At 44.7% G+C, this 9,884-nt stretch overlaps 1 protein-coding gene across 1 annotated transcript; it reads right to left on the bottom strand.

Annotated features, from left to right (window-relative positions):
* Positions 1-6,028: 6,028 nt before the first annotated feature.
* On the bottom strand, positions 6,029-9,849 carry LOC115359587 (transcriptional repressor scratch 1-like). Its single transcript, XM_030052140.1, has 2 exons — positions 9,660-9,849; positions 6,029-7,605 (listed from the first exon to the last, which is right to left on the bottom strand). The coding sequence occupies exons 1-2, from the start codon at positions 9,814-9,816 to the stop codon at positions 6,770-6,772; spliced, it is 993 nt and encodes a 330-aa protein (XP_029908000.1). The 5' UTR covers positions 9,817-9,849; the 3' UTR covers positions 6,029-6,769.
* Between the last annotated feature and the right edge of the window lie 35 nt (positions 9,850-9,884).

The following is a 9,884-nucleotide window of genomic DNA, read 5'->3' as shown; positions in this document are numbered from 1 at the left end:
GAATATTCAGAAAAACCAAAAACCAAGCAAACAGCAGATCCCTAAAATGGAATCAGAAGCCAGAACAAAGACAGACAGTGAAAGCGAGAGGGATTTTACGTAATGTAACCAAGCAGCTCTTTTTCTGACATAAGGCAATAAACCTCCCCCGTCCGCTGCCACGGTGGACTGCAGAGCACTGAGTGATGAGACGATGAGTGTACGGCTGGTCAGCGTTAATGCTGTGTTATCTCCTGCTATGGGAGAGACTGCGGTCAGACAGTTTGACTCACTGAGCTCATCAGAAACAGCTGCACCGGGGTGAAACGGGCCTCCTCCTCACAGCCAGCTGCAGCCTGCCTCCGATGGGTTTTTCAAGATTTTTCTTGCCGTTATTAGACAGCGCACGCTGGAGAGTGACAGGAGTGATGGGAGAGTGAGAGGGCCGGGTGAACGACATGCAGCGCAGGTCGAAATCGTGATTTGAAGAGCGAAGGGTTTGCACCCCCACAGTGTCATGTCAGCGCTGGTGTAAAGTAACAATCTGCAACTTTTTCATACTTGAACACAGTGGTGGCAAGAGTACTACATTTTGCTACTCAAGTAGAAGTACTGTTCCTCTGCTGGTATTGAACTGACAAAAGATCAAAAGAAAATCAATAGAGTAGAAAAATCAAAAAAAAAAAAAAAAGTCGAGGACTAGTTACACATCTGCTAGGAATCTGACTGCAGTAGAAGTAGAAGTACTGTTCCTCTGCTGGTATTTGACTGCAGTAGAAGTAGAAGTACTGTTCCTCTGCTGGAATCTGACTGCAGTAGAAGTAGAAGTACTGTTCCTCTGCTGGTATCTGACTGCAGTAGAAGTAGAAGTACTGTTCCTCTGCTGGTATCTGACTGCAGTAGAAGTAGAAGTACTGTTCCTCTGCTGGTATGTGACTGCAGTAGAAGTACAAGTGCTGTTCCTCTGCTGGTATCTGACTGCAGTAGAAGTAGAAGTACTGTTCCTCTGCTGGTATGTGACTGCAGTAGAAGTAGAAGTACTGTTCCTCTGCTGGTATGTGACTGCAGTAGAAGTAGAAGTACTGTTCCTCTGCTGGTATTTACTGCAGGAGAAGTAGAAGTAGTGCAGTAAAAATCTACTGCAGTAAAAGTAAAAAGTGTCTCATTTCAAATGTCCTGGCAGTAAAAGTGACTGAGCTCCTTTTTCCAAACAGTAACTGTGTTAGCTGTGATCTTTTCCATGCAGCTAGAAAACATTCTTTTAAAGGGGCATTACACTAAACTGAAGTGAGGACCCTGTAGACTCAACTGACACATGTGGAATAAGCACATGATATGATGGTTGAGTCTACATGGCTCTCATTTTCAGGTCAATTCACTGATATTTTCCCCTTTTTTCCACTTATTCCACATTTTGCCAGTTGAGTCTAAATGGTCCTCACTTCCATCAGCCATCTGCAGTTTTTCATCATGCAGCCTTTATTGTGAAATTTGAAAAATGACAAAAAGAAGAACCAACCAAAGCAGAAGCAGTTTCCTCTTCTCATCTTTGCTGACTGAGCTTTTATTGTGAAAGGTTCCACAAACTGTCACTGATCATTTGTTCTCTGGAATGGATCTGATTTAAAATGTAGTGAAGGACAACACTCAAGTAAAAATGTACTTGCATAAAAGTAAAATTACTGACTCAGTTACAATAACATGAATGAATTAAATTAGTTTCTTCCATCTCTGGTTAAACGTCCTATTTGACACCCTGTATTTCTGATTCATACCATACAAACATGATCTATTCCAAACTCAGTGTATGGAAACTTTCCTGTGTGCTGTTGTAAACACTTGTCAACATCAAGTGTCTTTATTGTTTCAGTATTTTTGGAGCCAGGTCTTACACTGAGCTCAAAATGCCAGAGCAATGACTGAGGTTCATCTACAGCTGCTGTGGTCCAAAAATGACAAGATGCCTCATGTCATTACCAAGAACATGAACTGCAACAAATCCAAAAAACAAAACAATTTTAATACAGGTTAAAGTGGTCATTTTTACTTTGTTTTCACTCCATCTTGGTTGCTAATTGCTCATTTCGCTGCTGCATTTCTGCACTGCACGTCCCAGAGGTCAGCTGTCACTCCAGCAGTGTAGACTTGGACTTGGAGCTTGACTTTCCGTAGGTGGCGCTCTTCTCTTTGTCTGTTCAGCCACGGTGGCCATCGCCTCTCATACTAATTACCCAGTTCTTCCTCTGATTATTCCAGAAAAATCAAAAGCACAAAACGCAGCCCTTCCTGTGCAGCAGGAAGGAGCTATCACATACCACATGTTTCGATCAGCGAATGGAAACTCTTCCATAAACTTTCATACACATTTATTTCTAAAAAAAAATGTCATGGATTGTTACTTAATTTTTGATCATATACTTCATACACGAGAAAATTACACCTTTAAAGAGGCAGACAGAAGAAATGCATCTTCTTTGATATGTTTGAAAATAATTCTCTATATATTTTTTCTCACATGGTGTGACACTACATTTTGCAAAATAATTTTAAACCAACATGTTGCCTTAGTTGCTTATTTGCTAGGAAGGACCATCACAATGTCATTTTGTTGTCTTTATAAATGTTTAATGAAATATGCTGATTGTTGTATTTGGAGATATACATGCTGCGGTGTCATGTGTGTTCATGTAGCTGTTTTGACCCTCAGTTAACCCAAAATATGGCTAAGTGATACATTCATACATCAGGTCAAACCTCTGCCTGATTTCTCAGGGTAACTGAGCTGCTGAGAGCAGAGCTGCCAGGCAGCCCCCCAGTACAGTAGCAACAGTATCGTCTTTCACTTGACCCTCCAGTTTGACCTCGAGATAAGACTCAAGCTTCATCTGCTCATCCTCCACCCGCCCCACCGCCCCTCCTCCCTCACTTTTCCCCCTTTTTTCCCTCCCAAAGACGCTGATCGTCTTACACAGCCCCTGACAGTTTGAGCCACCAGGACAGGTGGGACGGTGTGTCAGTAAAAGTTCACCAAATGGCCTGAGCCACATTCTCCACTTTCACCTCTCGTTTGAAGACGACAAAACCCAGCTCATACAATGCCTCCATTTTGAAAACGCCACATTCTCCCTTTTTTTTTATGAAGTGACATCACTGTGAAAGATAGGTCCCAGGTTCCAAATGTGAAAATCCCAGTTTTATAGGTCACCGTTTTTCTGGTGTTACTTGTGTTACTTACAGCCGCAAAAGGTAACATCAGAGGTAAAATAAACACCCTGAGGCTATTTTATGAGACCGATATCTAAAAGAGGCAGGTGTCTCTTGATCCCGGGGCTGATGAACGTGTGTGTCATCATCTCCCGCGGGACCCCTGAAGGCCCCCATACAGCCAGAACATCGAGTCAGGCCCCGCGATACAGGAAGTCGACTCACACGCGATGATTCTTCTGGAGAAGCCCACTGCAGCCTTTAATGTCCACCAGGCAGGGCCCGAAGTTCCTCTGGCCCACGTCTGACAGCTTCCTCCAAGGTCACCTGGGACCGCCGAGCCGAGCCCTCCATGGGTCACCAGAGTTTATCACGCCGGAGGAATCTACAAGTCGGCCATAAAAACCTTGTCTTACATGATGCAATGGCCGTGGCCTGAGGTTTTGATAAAGGAGGCTATAAAAAGACCCATCCGTTTTGGCCTTTGGGTCAGTCAGCCTGCGCTGGACGAGGCGCTCATATCCTCCGTGTTGATTGGCAAGCTGTGTTGACCTGGAGGGATGATGGTGTAGTCCTTTGTTCATTGTGGGAGTTTTATGTTTGCCGGCATGTACGGTGATGTATGATTGCTTGTTTTTATGGCTGTATCCTTTTAAAAAGAATGGGGGTGCAGGAGGAAGGAGTGAAAAGAGGCACCTTCCACATTTTGTTCCACTGCGGCAAACTAAAGATTCATTCCTTAATATAAGTGGCACTTACGGCTGTTGCACATTCATGGAAATGTATATCACTGCAAAAACGCAAAATCTTACCAAGATTATTTGTCTTATTTCAAGTCAAAAATACCTTATTTCTAGTCAAAATATCTAATTACACTTAAAATAAGACATGATCACCTCAGAAGTAAATTGTTTTTAGACAATTTTCACTTGTTTCAAGTGAAAATTCACTTGAAACAGGTGAAAATTTGCTTGTTTCATTGGCAAAAATTGCCAGTGGAAAAAGTGAAAATTCACTTGAAATAAGTGAAAATTAGCTAGAAACAAGAAACAAATTTTGCCAATGAAACAAGCAAATTTTCACTTGAAACAAGAGACAATTATCTAAAAACAAGTAATTTCTGAGGTGATCATGTCTTATTTTAAGTGTAATGAGATATTTTGACTAGTAATAAGACATTTTTGACCTGAAATAAGAAAAATTTTGAGTTTTTGTGTTTAATATGATTTATAAGTATGTCACATAAAAGAATCTAGTGGCAAGATAGTGGCACATTTTGTCCCACAAGCACCTGTTTGACAAAAGTGCCTCACACAGCTGATCAGGATCACAGAAATGCAACTTTATACATCATTTAATTAGCATATAACTAGAAAGCGCCAAGTAGAAGGCATACCTCTGCAAAAACTATGAAATTTCCAAGATATGCTATGAGATATAAACTGCAAAAGTTAGATATTCATCAAAAGTTAATCACACCCGCTGCCACAACCTCCTGAGGCCAATCAGTGTGGAAGGTTTACCGGTTCTTGGACCAACCTTTTTGAAAAGCTTCATGATGTTGTGTGAGTCCGTTTGGAAGTTACATGCATTATTATGTGAAGTCACACCGCACTTTGGAGATAAAGCGAACATATTTACCCCCATAGATGCATGAATCATGACATCTTGGCTCTCTTACCGTTTTCCTCATCATTCTGAAGATTGATGGAAAGGAATACTATATTTCCTATATCCCAGATCATGTGACTTATTTTGATACAAGGATTATCTCATCTAACCCAGTGACTCAGCTTTCCCCGTCCTCCCCTCCAGATGTGTGCGCATACACATCATGTGTGCAGGTGTACGTGTGTGTACATGCATACACGAGCCCATGCATGTGTTTTGAATGAATGCCATTGTGTCTGAAAATAGTCATCTCCAGTCTCCAAACCACGGAGATGCATAGTTGCGTTTCCCATGAGGCTCTGGGGCGGTGGGAGGCGGGGGGGGGTCACGCAGGGCTCAGCCCCCGTCTGGTCTGGAGCGGCAGCCTGGTTCTCATGACACCCGACCCGGCGCACTTCCTGTGCTGTGATACTGGGCACCGCTGACCTCCCCGCCGTGTGTTTCCACCTTTCCTGTATGATCATTCTGACACATTAAAGCTCTGCATGTGTGTGTGTGTGTGTGTGTGTGTGTGTGTGTGAAGTTTGGTGTGGGGTCCTATGTGTTTACATGCTGACCCCCTCTGCTGGTCAGGAGCAGCACTGCAGGGTTAAAACCGTTCAAACATTACATTTTCTCAATCCCTTTACAGAGTAGCGGGGTGTCGTTTGCCTTTCCCAGCATGCATTGGGTGGAAGGCAAGGAGACACAATGGACAAGCCTCCCGTCCATCACGGGGTAAACAGAGACGAGCGCTCACATTATGGGCTCGCAACAAATTATTTTTTTCAGTGTTGATTAATGTACCAATTGTTTTTTCAACCTTATAGTTGTAAATTATAAAAAAATGATCTCATCCGTAGTTAGCAGAGCCCAAAGAGATGTAAAATTATAGCCTTTAGTTTATTTCAGTGCAGTATTCAGAAAATGTTTGGGCCTTTTACTTGATAAAGAAAAAAAAAAGATTGTTGAAATTATAATTGATTAATTTTCTGTTGACTAATTAATTATTGGAGTTTTAGCATCAGTTTGTATCTCCAATCCAGCCAACATGGGATTAACATGCAGTCTTGAACAGACATGAACAGAAAGCCTACAGATTACAAGTCAGATTATTTTGTAGCAGCAGGGAGCTAGAAAGGAGCAGAGACAATAAAGTGAAAAATATCTTTTAATAATAATTAATGGAGTATTACATTTTGTGTACTAAATAGTCAATGAATTGCATCTTTTTTCTTGTTTTTTTTTTTTTTTTTTTTACTGGTCAGGTAGGTCAATTCTAGATGTTTCAATATAAGAACATGTCATCTTGTGCATAGATTAACAAGCAAGGGCAAAAGGGGGCATTTAAGTACTTGTGGGCCAAATTGATCAGACACAGCAGTACTGTGTCTCAGAAATATACTGTGGCTTTCTTTTCTTTCAACAAATTCAGTTTATAACTCTATGAATTAAATACATGTTCAATTCACAAATGCATCAACAAATAAATAAATAGTGTTCTACACTGATAAATAAATAGTTAAATAAATTAATAAATACACAAATACATTATTCTGCAAATTAGGAAGCATTTGAGGTAAATGAAGAGCTACCTGGTGTATAAAATAATACTGAAATGTAAATTATTGCAATTCAATTCATATAAAACAATACAAAATATTTACATTTGCGATCAATACTGAATTTTTTTCTGTTAGGGATTTCTATTCATACTTCATTCCCTATTCAGTAATTTTAAGTGAGGTTATTGCTTCTGTTAAAAAGGCAGGAGTAGGAAGATGCATGCACGTGAAAACGAGTGAGTGAGCGAGACCCGCTTTGAGAAGCAGCAAGTCCGTCTTCGACTTGGTCGCCTCATTTATATGAATTTCGGAAAAAGTGTATAAATAGAAAACAGGTGAAAAAAAAAGATAGGCCTGCTGTATTCCCCCAGTTAGTCCTCGGAGCTACAGTCGTCCTCCCCTCCGAGGCCTTTGAAGCAGGCCGACTCGTAGTGCTTGTTCAGGTAGGACTTCAGCGCGAAGCTTTTGTGGCAGCGCTTGCAGCTGTAGTGCTTGAAGGCCGAGTGCGTCTGCATGTGGGCTCGCAGGTTCGAGCGGTCGGCGAAGGCTTTGCCGCAGTGAGCGCAGGCGAAGGGCTTCTCCCCGGTGTGCGACCTCATGTGGCCCTGCAGCAGCCAGGGCCGACTGAAGGCCTTGCCGCACACGTTGCACTCGTGCCGCAGGTCGTGGGTCAGCATGTGCATGGCCAGCGCCGGCATGGACACGTACACCTTGTGGCAGGTGGGACACTTGCGGGCCTGCTGGCTGTCCAGGCTGCGGTGAGTCTGCTTGTGTCTGCTCAGGTTGGACGACGTGGCGTAAGACTTGCCGCACTCGGCGCACATGTGCCGCCCCTTGGACTTCCCTTTGGCCGGGCTGGGATCTCTGGAGCCGGCTCCCTCGCTGTCTCCCGATTGGCTGCCGGCCTTGCGGGGGCACCTCTGCTTGGCCCTGCGGCGCGAGCGGCCGTCAGAGATCAGGAAGGCGCTGACGGTGCAGCCCTCGGCCTCGGGGCTCGCCAGGCTGCTGCTGTCTGACTCGGCCGTGGCGCTGGAGATGGGGCTGTCTGGATGCTCCATGTCGTGGTCAGAGAAGTCCTCCCCCCCGCTGCCACCCCCATTCCCAGGGGAGTACAGGGGCCCCGAGGAGAGCCCGGTCTGCCTCGGCTTGGAGCCTGGCTCCATTGTGCTCTGCAACACTGAGGGGATGATGTAATCCTGGATGTAGCCTGGGAGGGGAAGGAGACATTTAACACAGGGAATGGATGGGATCTTTTGTACACACACACACACACACACACACATTTGTAGGGTTTATTTTATCACTGTAATGTTAGCTGTGAAACATCTGAGGGCCTATCTTATGTCTTCATGTTCATGATAAATTGTTTTTTCAGTTTCCTGATGTTTAAAGAAGAAGAAGGAAAAAAAAGGCCTTCCTTCGCAAACCCTTTTCAAGAAGAAACCGTATACAGGAAGCCATTTGTAAGTGCCAGATTCAGCAAGCTGTGTGAATGAAATATTAATGAGTCTTTTGCGTACAGTTTTGCACCGATCGATACCTCGCCTGGCTCCAACAAGTGCTATCGCATCAGAAGGGGAAAAAAAAAAAAAAAAGAAAAAAAAAATCTGGAAGGCCGTCACGGATGAGTACAAGTCATCTGCTCTGACATTGACAAAACAGTCACAGTGCAATAGTTAGGCTTTCGATCGATCCACCTGTCGCCGTCTCCCAGCAGCATCGCATCTAAATCTGTGATGAAAAGGGGAGGGTGTGTGTGTGTGTGCGTGTGTGCGTGTGTGTGTGTGTGTGTGTGTGTGTGGGAGCAAAACACAGCGTCTCAGCAGTGAAATCCCCTCAATCACTAAATCATTTTAATCAGATCATTCCCCATCTGTGGCGTTTTTGAGTGTGTTCATGAGTATGGTAATGGGGAGATTGAGTGACAGGTGGGGGGTGTGATTTGGCGATGGGGAAAGGGAGAGTTGGGAAGGGGATGGGAGGGAGTAAGGGGGTTGGTGAGGATTGGGGGGGGGCCGGGGAATGAAGAGGAGGAGGGGGGGGGGGGCTGTTAGAGTCTGATCTTGACAGCAGTGTGTGGTATACTGAGCCCCCTCCCTGCAACACAAAGGGAAGCAGACAGCTGGCATCCTAAATCTGGGGGACAAATGATCCAACTCGAACACGAGATCTGTGATGCTGGGAGGAGGAGGAGAAGAGGATGAAGCCGAGTGGAGGGGGGGGGGGTTCCCTCTTAAAACACACATTTCTTTGGATGTTTCTCAAAGAAGGGGAGGAGGGGGAGAAAAAAAAAAGCACCCAACATATTGTCTGTGCACACGTCCGGTCTCTTATCTCCGCAGAAATCCCACAGATGATCATATACTGTCTGCGAGTCCGCCGCTCGTGTTGCACTTTATTGAATTACCTGCAGCACTCTCCGCACGCCAGTCAATACCCATTCTCTAAAAACCCTGTTCCATCACCTCTCGCTGCTCCACATATGGATTGTGTTGCTGCAATCCTACCCCCTGTGGCTATCTAACATCCTGTAGGATCAGATGGAAGAGAGCGAGGGAGATGGAGAGATGGAGGGAGGGAGGGAGGGAGGATGGTGGGGGGGTGGGCAGATGATAACAGGAGAGACTCAAGGGCAACTGCACCATCTAAGGACAAGCCGGCCCCATGTGGCTATCTGCTTTCTCCTGAGTTGTTTTTTTTTCTCTCTCTCTTTCTCTCTCTCTCTCTCTCTCTCTTGGTTGGACCTCACAAAGGCTTCGATCGGATTGGGCGCTCTAACCCTAATGCCTGCATACATGCACATATCATCATGCATGTACACAATAGTATTAAAGCCACATGCCGCTGTGTGATCTGGTCGGGTATTAAGCTGATTGGGCCGCCGTGACCTGAATACTATTTAGCATCCGCCGAGTTAGAAAACAAAAGTCCTGAGGCATTGGGGAGTGCTGGGATGGGGGGTAAGGGAGAGGAGAGGGGAGGGGGGGGGGGTGTCCCTGGCTGAGGGAGGTTTGGTTTTTCTAAGGGGGATTAGGTAGCAAAGACAGCAACATAACCCTCCCCATAAATCTGTTTTTTTCTACATGTTTCCTCTCATTTCCTACAGGACAAAAAAAAACCAAAAAAAAAACTGCCTTCCGCATCTTGCAAACACTCCAGTTTCGACTTCTGTGACAGGCAAGCAACGCTGATTTGATCCATAACAACGAGAGCATGCACGTGAACAATAGGCGTAAAGTGGAAAACACAGTCTGAACTCACCATTTTCGCTCAGACGCACGGCCAAGTTGGTGGCAGACTCTGTGATGGCATGTGTCACCGTGTACGAGTCGTCCCACTGCTGCTGGTGCTGATGGTAGTAGTTGGAAGACGAGAAGTCATGAACCTTTGGCTGCTTCACCAAAAAGGAGCGTGGCATTTTTTTTTTTTTTTTTCCCCCTGATGACAGCTGCTGCTTAACGCCTCATAGAAAATTTGGTTAAAATA

Source organism: Myripristis murdjan, chromosome 5 (assembly GCF_902150065.1).
Source record: "Myripristis murdjan chromosome 5, fMyrMur1.1, whole genome shotgun sequence".
Classification (NCBI taxonomy): Eukaryota; Metazoa; Chordata; class Actinopteri; order Holocentriformes; family Holocentridae; genus Myripristis; species Myripristis murdjan.
The sequence above is the reverse complement of the archived record's forward strand: the minus strand, read 5'-3'. Positions and strand labels throughout refer to the sequence as shown.